The sequence below is a fragment of the Atractosteus spatula genome, chromosome 11, assembly GCF_055471065.1.
Source record: "Atractosteus spatula isolate fAtrSpa1 chromosome 11, fAtrSpa1.hap1, whole genome shotgun sequence".
In the NCBI taxonomy this organism is placed as follows: Eukaryota; Metazoa; Chordata; class Actinopteri; order Semionotiformes; family Lepisosteidae; genus Atractosteus; species Atractosteus spatula.
In genome coordinates this window covers 14,935,790-14,954,546 of record NC_142716.1, presented here as the reverse complement: position 1 = coordinate 14,954,546, position 18,757 = coordinate 14,935,790, and the positions used below count along the sequence as shown (strand labels likewise).

The following is an 18,757-nucleotide window of genomic DNA, read 5'->3' as shown; positions in this document are numbered from 1 at the left end:
ATTCATATAAAATGCTCTCACACTCTCCATTTTACCTCTCACATTCATTTAAAATGCTCTCACATGACATTGAAGCTATTGCTTCTCGTGTGCCTAAGATGTTATTAATTAAAGCTACAGTTTGGCTTAGTGCTCGTTGCGGTTGAGGTTGATTTTTGTTTTGTCCCTCACATTCACGTTGTGAAGGTGTTTTATGTGTATGTGCGACTAGTGAATGTGAGAGCATTTTGTGTGTATGTGAGAGGTAAAGCTAGTGAATGTGAGAGCGTTTTCTGTATATGTGAGAGCATTTTGTGTGTATGCGAGAGGTAAAATGGAGAGTGTGAGAGCATTTTATATGAATGCGAGAGGTAAAATGGAGAGTGAGAGCATTTTGTGTGTATGTGAGAGCAATTTGTGTGTGTATGAGAGGTAAAGTTTGAATAATGGCCTAAACGACACCTCATAATGCGAAGTAACTCGCTATGTGCCTCCCCTAATTCAGATCATTCCTATAGATCTGCCTTTTGCACCAATCTTGTATTGAGTTTGAGCTGGTTCATTTTCGTTTCAGATCGTGTATGATTTGTGCAGATTTTAAACTTACTATCAGTAGGCAAAATCCTTTACTTTTAAGTGTGTGCAACATTTTATGTTGAGTATTTTTAATGTAATATTTTTGCTGTTTTATCAAGTACTTAGGAATGCTTCTGTTGTCACTACATATAGTTTATTTAAAAGGTATTTGACATTTTCAGTATTTGGCAGTATCCAAAGGAATAAAAAAATATTTGATTTGTTTTTCCCCTACACCTATTGGAGCTCAGACTTTTTACAGTGTGATACCCATATAAACAGGGAAGGAAAATAATAGCTAGAAAATAACAATAGTATAAACTCTAAACCTATAACAATTGTTTTTACATAAAACACATTTGACCTGTGGTCCACATATTAAAAACCCTACAGTTCTGCTGAAGTTCCAGGAGTGCACATGTTGCTAGAATCGTATCAGAGTAGCTTGTGCCTAAACTTTCAGGCTGTCCCATGACCAGTAGCATCTTGATTTGACATCTGGTGCATCTGTTAACTGCTGTGTTCGTCAAACCATGTTACTCATGTAATTTCTGTTAGGATAAGGGCAATCCTGATGGTAACAGTGGCTGACTCTGCTCTGGTATAGAACTTTTGTAGTATCCTCTCCTACCCTCTCCACAAGGTTGAGTAGACGTCACTGAGGGAAGTCTTTGGATTACCTGAAGCCTCAAATAAAGCCGCTTCTTAGAGCGCCAAAGCTATTTAACCATGGCTAGAGGTTTAAAACAACAGCCAATACAGTTGTTTCAGAACATTTACCCCATGTTAACCGGATGAGACTTGGAGGTGCCCAGAGCATCTGTGACAGAGTTAAGAACTTTGCAAGTTTTTGATCAAGTCAGCTGGCTTGTGACAACACCTCTCCTGCTGGGTTCAGGTTGGTGTACTGGTTGGCTGTTTCCAAGAGCTCCAGCTCGGCCTGGATGTCGGACTGGGACTTGGCCAGGAGGAGATAGGAGTGGTTGAGGATTTCGATTGAAGACTGGGGGGGTCCTTGGAAGGTGCAGAGGCAGGGTTCACACTGCAGCGTGGGATTGCTGTGGGTGAAGCAGGTGCCCAGCAGCTTCTCTTCCTCATACACATACTCGTTGCCTTGGAGACATCGTATGAAGTTCTCTGTGTCGAGGACTACGTAGTCTTCAGTGGTGTTTAGGTGGTCAATGTAGTCTGCCTGAGGTTTCCCCTCTGATGGAGACCCCAGGCCATGTCCGAGAGCAATGAAGGGAGGAGAAGGTTGATCCCCTCGCAGTTTCATGCAATCCTGGAATTCTTTTTCGGACACTATCTCCACAGGGGAGGAAGTGATCTCATCATCGCAGAGTTTGTCGTTAAATGACTGCGGTGGCTGTAACACAATTAAAAAGATTGAGCTTGAACTCTCAAGTCTTTATGAAGCTTTAAAAACTAACATCCTGTGCACTTGCTTAGGTAATACAAACTTGCTTATTAGTTCAGTTGAAATTTTATTTGTATTCTTCCAATGGTTAAAGTCAAGGTGCTAGGGCATTTTCTGGTTATAAAATTCCAAATTGTGCTATCAAACAATTGCTTTGGCTTTTTCCCTACTAGCTATACAGAATGTTTCTTTGTAATCTAACATGGAATGTACAGTGCCTTGCGAAAGTATTCGGCCCCCTTGAACTTTTCAACCTTTTGCCACATTTCAGGCTTCAAACATAAATATATAAATTTTTTATTTTATGTGAAGAATCACCAACAAGTGGGACACAATTGTGAAGTGGAACGAAATCTATTGGATTTTTGAAACTTTTTTAACTAATAAAAAAATGAAAAGTGGGGCGTGCAAAATTATTCGGCCCCCTTGCGTTAATACTTTGTAGAGCCACCTTTTGCTGCGATTACAGCTGCAAGTCGCTTGGGGTATGTCTCTATCAGTTTTGCACATCGAGAGACTGAAATTCTTGCCCATTCTTCCTTGCAAAACAGCTCGAGCTCAGTGAGGTTGGATGGAGAGCGTTTGTGAACAGCAGTTTTCAGCTCTTTCCACAGATTCTCGATTGGATTCAGGTCTGGACTTTGACTTGGCCATTCAAACACCTGGATACGTTTATTTGTGAACCATTCCTTTGTAGATTTTGCTGTATGTTTGGGATCATTGTCTTGTTGGAAGATAAATCTCCGTCCCAGTCTCAGGTCTTTTGCAGACTCCAACAGGTTTTCATCCAGAATGGTCCTGTATTTGGCTGCATCCATCTTCCCCTCAATTTTAACCATCTTCCCTGTCCCTGCTGAAGAAAAGCAGGCCCAAACCATGATGCTGCCACCACCATGTTTGACAGTGGGGATGGTGTGTTGAGGGTGATGAGCTGTGTTGCTTTTACGCCAAACATATCGTTTTGCATTGTGGCCAAAAAGTTCGATTTTGGTTTCATCTGACCAGAGCACCTTCTTCCACATGTTTGGGGTGTCTCCCAGGTGGCTTGTGGCAAACTTTAGACGAGACTTTTTATGGATATCTTTGAGAAATGGCTTTCTTCTTGCCACTCTTCCATAAAGGCCAGATTTGTGCAGTGTAAGACTGATTGTTGTCCTATGGACAGACTCTCCCACCTCAGCTGTAGTTCTCTGCAGTTCATCCAGAGTGATCATGGGCCTCTTGGCTGCATCTCTGATCAGTCTTCTCCTTGTCTGAGCTGAAAGTTTAGAGGGACGGCCAGGTCTTGGTAGATTTGCAGTGGTCTGATACTCCTTCCATTTCAAGATGATCGCTTGCACAGTGCTCCTTGGGATGTTTGAAGCTTGGGAAATCTTTTTGTATCCAAATCCGGCTTTAAACTTCTCCACAACAGTATTACGGACCTGCCTGGTGTGTTCCTTGGTCTTCATGATGCTCTCTGCGCTTTCAACAGAACCTTGAGACTATCACAGAGCAGGTGCATTTATAAAGAGACTTGATTACACACAGGTGGATTCTATTTATCACCATCAGTCATTTAGGACAACATTGGATCATTCAGAGATCCTCGCTGAACTTCTGGAGTGAGTTTGCTGCACTGAAAGTAAAGGGGCCGAATAATTTTGCACGCCCCACTTTTCATTTTTTTATTAGTTAAAAAAGTTTCAAAAATCCAATAGATTTCGTTCCACTTCACAATTGTGTCCCACTTGTTGGTGATTCTTCACATAAAATAAAAAATTTATATCTTTATGTTTGAAGCCTGAAATGTGGCAAAAGGTTGAAAAGTTCAAGGGGGCCGAATACTTTCGCAAGGCACTGTATATCCGAGACCTGAGTGTTATTGGTTTATCAGAGTAAGTATGTGATTGGGCTTTACTGCCTGAGGTCATGGTCTTGATTTCAGCAGGTCTGGACTTGGTCTTGTCTTGGTACTGCTCAGCACAAGACACTAGGGTCTTATTCATGACAGCTCTGTGTTACCTCACATTTCTACCCAGATAGTTTTGTTTTTACTAAATTCGCACCCAGACATAACCTGCTGAGCGTATACCATAAGGTTTCACACTGCTATCCCATGTAAGGATGTATTCTAAAAGCCCTTGCCTCTGCCACAAAATAAATTTCCTGTAATATGTTAAAAAACTCAGAACGTAGTGATGTGTATGCCTGTCCTAAAGTAAAAGTGTCTGAAACAAAGACTCTTTTGCTCTTGTTTAAAATGGTAGTTTGTGCTTTATGTTCTTTGTCAAGGTCAATAACTTTTTTAAGGTATTTCCTAATGTTATTTTTACAAGAATTAAATTGTTCAACATGGGTCTCAAATAAAATATACTGGTTTTGGATACAATTTAGATTTTGATAGGATCAGTTTTGGTCTTAGTTTCAGTCTCAACATACCCAGACCTGGTCTAGGTTTTGGTCTGGTATTTGACAGGTCCAGCAATTGGTTTTGCCAGGTTAGGCCTCATTCTCGAAAGTTAAAGTCTGCTGTATTTATCTTGGCTGTATGGACATGAAGAGCACTGCTTTAAAAGTCTGATGTAAGATGGCAGCTATTTTTTTTCTTGTTTTCCTGTTATCTTACCAACTGCTTGTTGATCTCCATCAGGAAACTTTCCAGCACTTTGTCAAGGTTTGGAACTGGTGGCCAAAGCAGCAGTTTGATCTTTCTGCAGAGAAACAATGAGAATTATTTAACTTTAGACTGTGAGAAACACATAAAAGCAAGATGTTATTCATTTTTAATTTAGAATCTTTGGAGTGGGGGTAAATTATATAATAGAAGGGCACTGAAAAACAAATGGATAATTTAATATTTTGGTTCCATGTGCTGTGGAATCTGTACTGGAATTTGGAGAGAACAACATGCTGTTAAGGAGCTGGGAACTTACCTTAAGCATTTAGAGCATGTAGCAATTAGCACAGCTGCTATCAAAAGCAACACTAAAGGGATGAATGCCATCAGTAGGTATCCTGAAAATGTGTAAGACAAAAAACATCAACAGTGCACTGTACTGAAACTATCAGTACACGGATGTTCAAAAATGGATAATAGAGCATACAAAACCAAAAACTGTATCAGTCAAACAGGAGGTCACCAATCAATGAAATCAACAGAAATATCTGGAATTTTTTTCAAATTTAGCAGGTTGTAAGTGAGGTGTACTGTAACTGCAGACCCACCGAGGCGAGAGGGGACTGCCACAGTAAGCGGTTCAGACCAGTCGCTCCAGGGGCCACTGTAATTGTGCCCATTGGGCCTGGCCCTGACCCATATGTCATACGTGTTCCCAGCCGGCAAATCCAACAGGGCACTGGTGTTGGAGGTTTCCAGGGCTGTTAGCTGTAAAACGTAGGAAAGCAATTAGCAATGCTTCAGTACTTCATTTCTAATCACACTAAAAAAGCAAGTAAGATGCATAGGAGTTGCAAGGTGGTACTTGCTTAAGGTAAAGAGTGCTATCTCTTTCAGGCTGAGTTTTGGCTCACGTTGAAGCTTGATTTATAGGACTGATGGTTAACAGATTCTGTTGATTTTTTTTCCATTTTATCCCATTGGGGAAATGTGTTTAATGGCACACACCCAACATAACAACACAATGACAGACAACATTTTACCAACCAAGAAGTCAGTGCAACCGTGTTGCAGCAAGATAAGGGAGAAGATAGTTACGATACATTTTTTGAAAGAGATATTGCATATCTCTTTGATTGGTTTAAAGTTTAGCTTGATACCAATGACAACCTGAGGGGCTCCCCCTCCACCGGAACCCTGCCCTACCTTTCTCTGCAAGTCCGCCGACAGAGAGGAATGAACCTCGTAGAGCAGCTGGTCGGCCAGCTGTATCAGGGGGGGTTCCCAGTGTAGCCAAACCCACCCTGTCCGGATCCCCCCTGTCAGGGCCCTCGGAGGGTCGGTGCGGACTGATGACAAAAGAACAGGACTCCGTTACCATGGCAGCAAAGGCCTTACCTGCCAGTCCCTTACTTAGTAAATCAGGGGACAAAAACATGTGAAAGACTTGAAAAGAAGAACTTGCGAAGGTCCGGTGCAAGGTTTCCTCCACTTTCTCGGTTTCAAAATAAACCCATTTAGTATTCAGTTTTAATTCATCCATCAGTCAGTTTTAAGTGAGCCAAATTATTTGTTTCTTTTCTACACCCACAATCCCTTGTTTAGGTGACCCCAGGGGCTTCAGTTCCTGGATGTTCTGATGTACTCTCCTTTTTTTTGTCACCCAGACTCTTAGTTAAAGAGTTGCTCTAATTTGTTCAGTAACTACATTTCTATAATACTTCTAACCAGTCTCTGATGTGTTTTTTTGGGACAAGACCTTTAATTAAATGAAAAAAAAAACTAGAAAAATATGTCTAACTAAGGAAATAATGAGGTTAATTGTTCAATAACTTAGGTTCGAACAAATTTTAGAAGACACTAGGCCCTCTAGGACTTAGAGACGTGGACTACTAAGCAAATCAAATAGAGTTTTGTCAGTTCATTCATCAGTAACTTCGTTTAGATATCTGCATCATGTTTAATTATAATAATTGTTTACACTTATATAGGGCTTTTCTGGACACTCCACTCAAAGCGCTTTACAGGTAACCACCAATGTGCAGCATCCACCTTACAACGGTTTACAACGGTTGAAGCATCCGATATCCCACTGAAGCACTTTTTTATGTTTTCTGTCGAAATGAGCTCTATAATAAGCCCTTGATATTTTTAATATACTAAAACAGTATCTATTTTTAATGCATGGTAGCTAACCCGATTTCTGCTGATAATAACATCTCCTTCGATCACAGCCATGCACCCGGCCTTACCTATGCCATTCATCCTGAAAGGCTCTGTATAGAACGTCCGGTTGCGATGTGTTGAGCTGGCTTGCAGAGTGACCGTGATGTCACAGGATTCTTCTCCCGAAAAGGTGCAGTGGGCGATGGGGTCATCCGAGGTCGTCTTATTCTGCACGCACTTCTTCTGGACATGTGTGCCCTTGCTGGGAAAGAGAAGGAGGAGGAAGAGGCCCTGTTAATACTGAATGCTGAGAGCACATTAAGAAACTAGGAGCCAGTTACTGGGCAAATACTAATTGGGGGTTAAGACAAGATCTAATAGCAACTGATCGATCATTCATGGTGTGGAGAAGACGTAGGATGAATATTTAAATGCTAATGCAGCATGAAGCTCCTACCATTTACTTTGTTTGTAATAAAGAGTGTAGTGAGTGTCTCTCGTTGCCTCTTTGTCTCTCCACTGGCATCTGATGTTCCTGAGATCATGGCTGTGGCACTGCAGGTTGATGTCATCTGACAAGTAAAACACATTGAAATTTCTAAGGAAGCTTCAACTCCATTTCTTAAGGTACACTGCCTAGAAGTCAGGAATGGCAATGTGTGTACTTTCTCAGGAGAAGTAGGATCCATTTGACCCTGGCTCAGTGCATACAACTTGTGATGAATTATTAATGATCATCATTATTAATGATGACAGCTATGGGCTCTGGGCGGTACTCAAATCACTGGTCTGAGATGATCCCATTAATAAATAGATGTGTGCTCCTTCTGAAACCTTCTGTGGCACAGGGGTTAGCATTTCCTGCGGTGCTACCTGCATGGAGTTTGTATGTACTCCCCATGATTCCATGATTGGTAGGTTAATTGGCTTGGAAAACTGGTCCCGGTGTTAATGAGTATTCCTGTTTCTCTGTGTGTGCCCTGCAAAAGACTGGCATCCCATCCAGGGTGTATCCCGCCTTGTGCCCATTACACAGCTCCCCTGTGACTCTGCACTGGATAATGGTTGCACTGGCCATATCATCCAACAACTCACAACTGGCAACCCACTGAAGCTAAGCAGGTGTGAGCCTGGCCAGTACCAGGATGTGAGACCTCCTGGGAAAAACTAAGGTTGCTACTGGAAGAGGTGTTAGTGGGGCCAGCAGGAGGCGCTCACCCTGCGGTCTTGTGGGTCCTAATGCCCCAGTATAGTGACGGGGAGGCAATACTGTAAAAAAAAGGCGCCGTCCTTCAAATGAGACATAAAACTGAGGTCCTGACTCTCTGTGGTCATTAAAAATCCCAGGGCTTTACTATCGAAAAGAGTAGGGGTGTAACCCTGGCGCCTGATCAAATTTCCCATTGGCCCTTACCAATCATGTTCTCCTAATAATCACCATCTATTAACTGGCTTCATTACTCTGTTCTCCTCCCCACTAATAGCTGATGTGTGGTGAACGTTCTGGCGCACGATGGCTGTCATCGCATCATCCAGGTGGGGCTGCACATTGGTGGTGGTGGAGGGGAGTCCACATTACCTGTAAAGCTCTTTGAATGGAGTGTCCAGAAAAGCGCTATATAAGTGTAAGTAATTATTATTAAAGCTGTTAGAAAATGGATGGATGGAACGACATATACAGTAATCATTACCTCTTTTTTCAAAAGAGTGGGCTCAGGACCACCACTCCCACCACCCCCAAAATCCTGATCTTATCTCCTCCTGGGCACCTGGCCATACTGTACCTCAGGACTATTCATTCGCTTTGTAACTTCAACTCAACTATTAGCATTCAGGGAAATGTATTTGTGAACCTAGATTTTTTGTACAGAGTTGGCCTGTGTTTGTACTTGACAGCACCCCAGTTCTATTTATACCCACCCTGTGTTTCCCTGCTGTCTCAATGTGTTTTCAGCACGTGCCTTTCCTGCTACCCTGTGTGGTTTGTGTCATGAGGTTCTGTGTGTAAGTGTATATGAATCTCTACTGGGATCTCTATGGCAATGGCAGTCTTGTATGAGGTGTACTGTTCAACAGAGTGTTCATGTCTGACAGTCTGTTACTTCTGCCAGAATTTTGATAATTGGTTCGCTCAAATGCATTAACCATCTCTTATAATAATAATTATTATTATTACTAATTCCTGGACACTCCACTCAAAGCACTTTACAGCTAATGGGGACTCCCCTCCATCACTACCAATGTGTATGGCTGCCATAGTGCACACAGTACTCTCACCACACATCAGCTATCAGTGGGGAGGAGAACAGAGTGATGGAACCAATTCATAGATGGTAATTATTAGGAGGCCATGATCGGTATAGGCCAAGGGGAAATTTGGCCAGGACAATGATGTAACACCCCTACTCTTTTCGAGAGACACCCTGGGATTTTTAATGACCACAGAGAGTCAGGACCTCGTCACTATACTGGGGCATTAGGACCCACACAGACCACAGGCTTAGTGCCTCCTACTGGCCCCACTAACACCATTTCCAGCAGCAACCTTAGCTTTCCCAGGAGGCCTCTCATCTAGATACTGACCAGGCTCACTCCTGCTTAGCTTCAGTAGGTTGCCAGTTGTGAATTGCAGGGTGATATGGCTGCTTTCTTATTAGAAATGTATTAATTGTTTATTAAAACTAATTCATAATTTACAACTAGATAAGTTAAATTAAATAAAGGATAAAGGAATGTTAATGGCTGTCAGCTGATGACACAAAAACATTCTGAACTTTATGCTAGGATTTCCCTACCTGGATGCTGAGGAACCACTGCACTGACAGGCTGAGACCACTCACTCCAGAAGACTCCCCTGTTGTAGTCGTCATGACGTTTAGCACGAACCTGGGCGCTGTAGATTTCGCCTGGGATCAGGCCCACCAGATTGTAAGCTCTGGACTTTGAAATGTTTACCTTGAAAATACAGACACAAAGCAATGTGACATGACAACACTAACCAAGGAGCTGTAAATAAATGCAGAGTGTTTCAGCAGGTAAAATGAGTAATTTAGGCACAGTGTTGATTCTTATGTGACATCTGGCGTTTAGGTGAGGGAAGTCTCATTCTCCATGCTGGTACGTTGACCCACCTAGGAAAGAATGTCAGGGAAAGCAAATAATCCCATTTTAGCTGCCTTCAGTCTGGAGCTGTCTGGTAGGACCTCACTGGTCGTTGATTTCTGAATGTGTTGGGGGTCGTAGAGGCAGGAGGTTACCACCATGCATTCATTTCAAATGAAACATTTAGAGATTAAATCTCTGGAATGGAACTCCTTTATGTACTGCAGATCCCAGATGGGATTTTGTCGGGATGCACCCTAAAGCTGTTAGACCTAAAAGACCTCTGGCGTAATCATCCAAAGCTTACTTCAACCATCTTTTTAGGTCTAACTTTTCTTTACTTTTGTTACTAACATGATTGGTGATGTGGAAATTTATCTTGATGCTGACAGTGTTTCATTAGTACGTTAAAGATGTAATGTACCATTGAGATTTACTGTACCATTTGAGAGCAATGAATCATTAGCTCGACCTTGGGCACTTTGTATTATCGTACAATTAGGCTTGCTATAAGTGTACCATACTTTTTAGGTACAATATAATAAGAGCTGAATGATATTTCATCTAGCTTCAATAGACCTTATGAAAAGGAATACAAAAAACAAATGCTTTCTGTTACCCTTCTAGTTTGTTGCTGTAAGTTGGCAGGAGCATACTTGATCTCATACAGCATTTTTCTGTATTGAGCTGCAGGGGCGTTCCATGACACCCTGAGCTGCAGTGGTTTCCCATTCTGGACAAGTGAGACATTCGCAGGAGGATCAGATAGAACTGAAAAAAGAGGAAAATGGGAGGAAAACTGTGAACTAAGTCATGTTTCCTGCTTCATAGCCATAAAGGAACTTCATGAGTAAACAGTAATAGCAGAAAAAAAGGTATTCAGCATTTGGAGTTTCTTACTCTCGGTTGTTGAATGACATTTCCGCTCTAGATGACTTCCATCATATCCTAACAGAGTCACAGAATCAGAGTCTCACACTAATCAAATATTATTGCAAAGCGAAATACGTTCTTCACTTCAGTTTCGTATTGAAATAAAAGCCAAAGTTCATCCTCCTTTAAAATTCTCTAAATTGTGCCCTTAAGGAGTATATGAATTACATTTCTCCTATTGCTGTCCTATTTCTTTTGTTCCATACAGAGTTCAACAGATCACCTTGCAACTAACTGCAGCTCAGGATTTCAGTTCCTCAGCGCGTGCACTGACCTTGGTTTTCAACGCTGACGTTTCTGGTGTAGATAGTGCTGTTGGTGCTGCAGTCCACAACTGTGATGTGCATTACAGTGAACAGAAAGACATCATGGGCGGGGAAGGAACAAACATGAAGCAGTGTGTTCCGATCCCTCTGCTGCGTGAGAGCACATTTCTTTTCTTCGCTTTAAAAGAGGAGATGCCACATGACAATGAGGAGGTGCTCCCGCATCTCAATTAAAACCCTTCGAAATTGGAAACAACAGTGACGCGTGCAACTGCTTGTAAAGTTAAGGCTAATGGACCTCTTCACTTGAAATTTGTGAATGAAAGATCCATCCCCAAAGCAGAATGGAACAATGAGAAGGACTGCAAAAAACAGGGCAGGATGTAAAACTGTGTGCTTAAGTTCTGCGCTGGCATGCCTCAAAGCTGCTCTTATTGTGGCCCCATATACTGAATATGTGTTTTGTACTCCTTAAGAGCTTTGTCTCAAACAAAACACATAGTTCAGGGCTGGTCTGTCAGACATGTGGGTGTACACTATATCAGGCTTTCATGTCCACAGAGAAAAGTGTGCAAGATGTTTAAATGAGAATGATTAGTAGAAATAAAAACCCAATCTGTATGGTAATCCAGGGAGAAGTATTTTTTACATTGTTTATACCCCTCTTGATGAAACTATACTGCAAGATCTTTAAGAGATACTGGCTTTAACTTGAAAACATTGCGTTTTTTAGTTGATGTCAGACCATGAGATTAAAACTAATCATACAGTCTATACATTTTGCTGGTGTGTGCGACTGCAGTCAAAAAATCTTTCATCATTGCTTGGGTGGAGGTTGGGCTACACTGAGGTTGTAGTTTGTTGCATTCTTTTGATGATGTTGTTCTCATGAAAAAAAGTACAGCAGGGCTCCATTTTATAAGCTGCTACACAAATTGCAAGAGGATAGTCAGACGTTATCTCTTATCTTTATTTGATCCCCCCTTTCCCCTTTCTTTTGCCTAGCCTGTGTGCTCCTTTTTTGAAAACAAATTTGCCAGTTTTTTTCTTGAAAAATACATTAAAGTCTACATAGCTAAATGAATAGGAATCTATATGTAAAGTCATCTTTTGTTATCAATACTTCTTGACCTCATTTGTGACTTCCAGTTTTGTTTAAGCACATATTTTTGCTTTCCTCCTATTTACATATGTTTGAGCCATTTTCAACATTACAGCCACAGTAAGGCATTTTGTTATACATAGGATGTGCCACATTTAACACGACTAACAGTTTAATGTACAGTATATACTGTACAGTATGTCCTGTTTGCAGATCACTATAGAATTGTTCTATTTGTAATATTTTCATCTAGTACTGTCTTGCAGTGCCAGTCAGGTAAGAGGATTTTATCAATATTCCTCCCATACTTACATTTCTGTTTTGTAATAGAGCTCATAGGTAGAATCGCTGGTGCCTTCCCAAAAGCAAGTGAAATCACTTTCTGTCCGAGTGAAGCATTTTGGGTCTTGATCATCAGCGAGGAGCAAAGAAGCTGTTAGAAAGAGGATGGTGGGCAGTGAGAGACACTGAAAGCACTGAATTGTGACATCTTCAGGCTTTTACAGTAATTGAATAGATTTGGGTATTGTGTTTAGTAGGTCAGTGGAATCCTTTGCACCTTATTTAGAAGTGTGAATTGTGGTTCTCAAAAACCTTTAAAAGGAAAGACACAGATTATACAACCTTGTATGAATATCAGCAGCCTCTGCTCTGAGTTTCGTCCAACTATTTCTTGAAAGATCCCAGAGATTCATCGTGAAAAATAAGGCTGGGTATCAGAAAACCACCAATACTTGATTTTCATATCATATCCTATTATTTTCCACTTGTTTTGCTACTCAGCATTAAATATTTTGACCCACTTTTCACTGCTCATTTCTCTTCACTTCTTTTGCTCACTTCATTTCTTTGAAGTGTTACCAATTTTTAAAGACTCTAAAGATCTAATTAAAACAAGAATTAGATCCAGGAGGTAACTGGGAGCTCAGCTGGAAAAAAAAGTCAGAGGGTTTGGGTTTTGGTAACATTCTAAATGATTATAATTATCTAGGGATTTAAAATATAAGGTTAAAATATAAGATGTAAACAGGTCTTCTTTGGTTTGGCCAAGCTTCAATATTTTAATAGTATCTAATCCTTTGCTTTGAAATACGTGTTACAACCAACAATAAATCTTGTGACAAAAATGTGGCAGTAATAAATTGCATTATACTGTATCAAATTTGCACTGTGAAAACATGTTTCATGAACATTAAAATATATAGCAGAACTGATTACATGTATGTTTTTTGACAATACAACCAATTTGTGGCTACAAAGGGTTTGTAGCCCACTTTGTGACCTCTGTTATCACTGAATAGTTCAGCTTGTAGTTTCGGCCTTTTAGGATTCCAGCACCTCTGTTGATGCAAGTGCGGTGTGGTAGAAAATAGCCCTTATCTTCCTCTTCTCTGGTACTGCCAGTGGTTTATATGGTCTTCCATCTAAGAAGGTTGAATCATTTCAGTTACAAGTTGTGAAAAGACGGTGTTTTATATTGTAGTACTCTCCTTTATTTGTAAAATCTTTAGATTTTTAAAAATCATTATATGATTATATCAAATTAATTACTGTGCAGTACTGAATAGAACATGTCAGAACATTAATAGTAACTACATAATTGCTGTTCAGTAGTTGAGAAAATCCTGATATTAGATATTTATATATATATAATATATATTTATATATTTATATTTTCAAGATATTTTGTTATTGTATATTCATTGTGTATTTTGAATTTCAAAACAAAGGATGTGATGTCTGCTGTCTACTGTGTGTTATTAATATCTAATATATCATTTAGATACGTTATGTTTATATAAATATTACTTTTCATTTTAAATACTTACTGTATATGTTTACCTGTATATGCAGTATATTTTACATGCATTTAGTTACAATAACCATGAAAAGGCAAAATAATATAGAGTAATCTTGTGATGTTAATTGCATATAAAGGATAGTCATGAAACAGACATAATTTCCAGAAATAATGTATTTTGGAAAAAGAAATCTTGAATAATTGATACAAAGTGAAAAATTGATTTTTTTAGATTATTATTTGATCAGTTTTTGTTTTTAAAATCTTTCTTCCCCTGTGATGTAATGTATAATTTATCAAAAACTTTCAGGCTCACCATATATAGTTTAAAAATTAAATACTAGAGTTGCCAGACGTAACATGAGTGGACTATATCATGATAGATATTCATTGAGAATCCATAAGACATATTTTTGCACAGAGAAATTACATAATTCGATACACAAGTTTCCTGTTATATCCTATCCTGATTCTGGTAGTATTTGTAGCTTATCCAGCAGTTATAGATCCATATAATACAAAATCATATTGATATAGAATAATTTTAATTTTAATATCAGAAAAACCAAATTCCAAACTAATTGTAGTTACATGGAAATGAGGCACATGTGTGGGAATGCGAAAACTGTACCTAATGAAAAACTAAAATCCTTCCCATGCTATGTTTGTGTCCTGCAGCCACAGGATGAAAATTGTATGAACTCTGATGCTGAGATACTAACATCCAAGAGGCAATTTGTCCCCAAGACAAAAACAAAGAAAATTTACCTTTCTTTATCAGAGGAGAGACAGGTTCAAAGGTGGAGACCAGCGAAGTCCTCCAGCAGATCCAAACAGAAACAGAGATCCAAAAGCAGATTTTTAGCTCGAACCCAGGAGCCATAGCCAAAGCAGGTACTGGCTATATCCCATCACCACTTTCTTTCTGTTGTTTGCTTGAAACAGGAGGCTTTCGAAACGTACGGGCATTATCTCACAGGGCTCAGCTGAGCAGATCAGGAAGCCTGTGGCTGGTGGATTGAGGCAAGAGCCCAATGGGGGCCTCATCCCCCCCCCCACCAACACAGCTTTGCCACTGTGCTCTGCCCCGCACTCTCCCCACTGCCAGGTACAGAGAGTGTGAAACTGCATTGGGTGAGCACTGTTTTAGTGGGCCCCTGGAGTAAAATGACAAAAATGCCCTTCGAAGACAGGTAGAATTCAGCTGCATTCTGCCTGATTTCTAGGATCCTGTATACGAGTTATTTCAACACTTCTGAGACAGAACGGTAGCAAGCGGTCCAATCCATAATAACTTGCCATTCAGTTATGTTTCTTGTTCCCAAGGGCAATGCAGTAGTTTGATCACAAATCAGATCCGCCTCCAAGAAAAAGGCCCTAGTAGTGGCAGATGCCTAGTGACACACTGCAAAATGATCTGGTGTTTCTGATGGCCTCCAAAAGGAAGTTATGTTCTTCATGCAGTGAAACAGTGTTTATGGCAGCTCTCGAGCAGCTTTGGAAAATGCCCAAGAGAAACAACAGTATTAAATCAGCAACTGGCTGATCACAGAATTGAAAATGTGACATGATTTGTGAATTTTGTCATAGCAGACGTAATGTAAGAATATCATACAGTCATTGCTTGTGTCTTTCACCTCTGACCAGGACAAAATGAGACCCTTAGTATCTGTTTCAACTTTTGTTTAAGGATCTCAGTTTACCTCTTTTGGATTCCTGTTGTGATCAATACAAAAGGAAACGTCTCATTTTTACTCAACCAGTTAGCCTTTGAACTGCTGGTATTTCTTCAATGTGCACCACAGGCACAAAGTATAACCACAGGTCCTGCGTGAGAACTGTTCTCCTAGCCATCAAGTTCTCTTTTTCCCATCTTTATCTCGCACACAATATGAAGTAGTCTTGCGCTTTTGAGCACAACACGAAAGGGGCATTACAGAAAATATTGTTTATAAAAATGATTCATTATCTAATAAATCACACTTGATTCTAACATATCGCATAATGTTAAATGTAGAAATGTAATTTAACAAACCTAATGACATAAAGCAACACTTTGTACATTTTCTTCAAACAAAGGTTTGCTTATATTGCTTCTATATGGTAAGGCTAAGTGTATACTGTACATTGGGATAGGGTGAGAAACATTTTTTACCTAAGTTCTAGAAAAGACTATTTAAGAGCTTAACCTTAACCTGCAGTCCTGGAGGTTTTCAGCCACTTTATTTTCTTCTCCTGTTGCACATGTCAGAACTAGGCGGTGATGTATGGCAGAGTAGTTTTAAAATGAGAAAATGAAGTGCCCTTTTTCGGCGACCTCCCTATCAGCTTCTTCAGGACACAGAGAGACGCTGAGAGCACCAGGAAGCAGGCACATGTCTCCTCTGTGTGACAGGCTGAACCCATGGCTTGTTGTTTAAGGAAATCCTTTGACAGATCAGCAAGATGCAGTAAGGAAAAGGGCCAGGGACTTTTAAACCACAAGGCATAAGAAATTTGAAATGTGGTCTCCCGCTGACACTTGAATAAGTGACAAGTCTTGAGCACACAGGGCTCCTCTTCTGTGTAACCACTTGTCCTTTCTTCCCAAGAGTAAACACTGTGTATTAAGTGCAATGAGGAATCTACAGAGTCTTCAATAAAGGAACTATTTTATTTAATTTAATGCATTTAATATCAGTTATGGCTTTTTTCTTGACTGTAAAATGTATTACATTTGGTGCTACTATTCCATTTAAAAATATTTTCTAAAATACACACTATCCACTCATATTACCCTTCCAGCTGCTAGTTTTTGTTCCAGCTGAGCTTTCAATTATGCAATAGAATCCTTGAGTAACGATTTATTTTAACTCTCTGCCTCGAGTTCCTATAGATGTTGGAGATAAGCTTTTAACCATGGTATTTTGTAGGTAACTTGATCCACAGCGAATGAAGCTGCAAACGTTCCAAGCAAGCAACTTCAGCGAACTGTTAGTTGGCCTAAGGATTTGTTTAAGAGTTCAGACAGAGTGAAAAGCAGATGTGAGGGTTCCCAGGACCAGGGTTGGATGCCCCTATTTTATACTGTTGCAACTGACAGTTCTTCCATAATATTAATTTTCACTGTGTATATTTCAGCTGGTGGGGAAAAAAATACCTCTGTTATATTCACATTTGTAAGGACAGCTTAGTGAATGTCTTATGTACATCCACTGATGCTCTCCTTAGTCAACAGTTGACTGTTGCTGTTGGCCAGGAATTGATGTCACAAGATAGAACCCAGCTTGCATCAGGCATTTTGATCCTTATCCATAATGCCCTCCTGCTGGTGGATCAGCACTGATAGCCAGTTATTGCTCATCTCCTGCCGTCCTCCATCTTAACACCTCTCTCCCGTTCCAGAGCCAGCATAAGGCTCTCTCTCTCTCTGCTGCCTCTCCCAACCTTTGAACTGCTGTCTTTCTGTCCTTCCCAGTCAGCCCCACAGCTCTCAGCTCTCTCCACACTGAATAGGGAATCCTCTGTATCCAACCGCCACCAGGAAAAAAACACCTCTGCTACCCTTTCCCTCTGCAGTTTTGTACCAGATCTTCATATTTAGCATGTTTCCTCTCAAAGGCCTCCTCACATCCTTCCTCTCATGGCACCGTCAGCTCAATGAGGATGATCTTCCTCACTTAGGGGGACAACATCACCACATCTGGCCTTAGGGATGTTTTTACAACCTCTGGAAACTGCAGCCTTCCTCCAAGGTCCAGTCTCATGTCCCATGCTGGATCTTTATGCAGGAAAGAATCCTTGATTTTCCTTGACCTTGTCCACTTCTCACCCTCTCTGACAAATGCAACTGTGTTTGTAAATCACCCGTGAGCTTGCCGTTTCTTTTCGCCTCTTTCTCCAGGATGTCCAAGAGTGTCATCAAGGCCTTGTCATGCCATCTATAACTACCTAGTGGAAGTGCCACCCTGCCCCCAGAGAGAGAAGGTACCTCTCTCTTCACAGAGCCAGCACTTTGATCTTCCCTCACACCCCACTTTTGCAGATTCGGTGGTAATGGGAGGGTGTTGTAGACCGCCCACCTCAGGAAAGAGATGCGAAAGGGCTCCAACCTCCACAATTCTGTCCAAGTCAATGTCTTTCAGGAAGATTCCACTTTGTCCACTTGTACACTTGTCTCCCTGCACTTCGATCTCCACTGTCCTGGACCTTTGGCTCTCCTCCTCCCGAGGTGAATAGCATGACAAGTCTCTTTTTGCCCACCCTGTATTTATTAGGTTTGTGTTGTGAAGATTGTGTCTGGCTTTTTATAGGTTATACAAAAATAGTTAAAGTAGGCAGCTGCGTCAGCATGCGCAGGCTACAAAGGAAGAAGTAAAGGTTTATTCCATGCTCAAAAGAGAGGGAAAGAAACACAACGTTTCGGCTGTGGAGCCTTCATCGGAAAGAACCTGTTTCTTTTCTTCTCTTTTCAACATGAAATAAACTTTTACTTGCTCCTATACAAAAACAGTACTACATTGAAGTCTGCATATGGCCTATACGTATATGTGATCTAAATACTTTTGAAATCCTCTCCTTCAATTCTATATGAACCACTGTGTTTTACTGTTCTTAACTACATTTTCTCCTAGAATTTTCCCTTTCATTAACAAGACGGGCTTCTGTGACTGAGGGCCAGAGGCACACAAGAAGATTATTGAGCACTTCATCTACAAAATCTAGGATATGAAACAACAAACATAAGAGATAAGCAAGACTATCCTAATTACATCTTTATAATGCACTCACTTGATATCAGAAGGATAAAACTGCTGCTTCATTCATTGCTAATGAG

At 40.5% G+C, this 18,757-nt stretch overlaps 1 protein-coding gene across 1 annotated transcript; it reads right to left on the bottom strand.

The window, feature by feature from the left end:
• Positions 1-690: 690 nt before the first annotated feature.
• mpl (MPL proto-oncogene, thrombopoietin receptor) lies at positions 691-14,884 on the bottom strand. Its single transcript, XM_088928035.1, has 12 exons — positions 14,710-14,884; positions 12,453-12,573; positions 11,047-11,216; positions 10,459-10,610; positions 9,533-9,692; positions 7,195-7,309; positions 6,824-6,999; positions 5,778-5,920; positions 5,180-5,339; positions 4,888-4,969; positions 4,581-4,665; positions 691-1,921 (listed from the first exon to the last, which is right to left on the bottom strand). The coding sequence occupies exons 1-12, from the start codon at positions 14,822-14,824 to the stop codon at positions 1,415-1,417; spliced, it is 1,986 nt and encodes a 661-aa protein (XP_088784161.1). The 5' UTR covers positions 14,825-14,884; the 3' UTR covers positions 691-1,414.
• Positions 14,885-18,757: the final 3,873 nt, after the last annotated feature.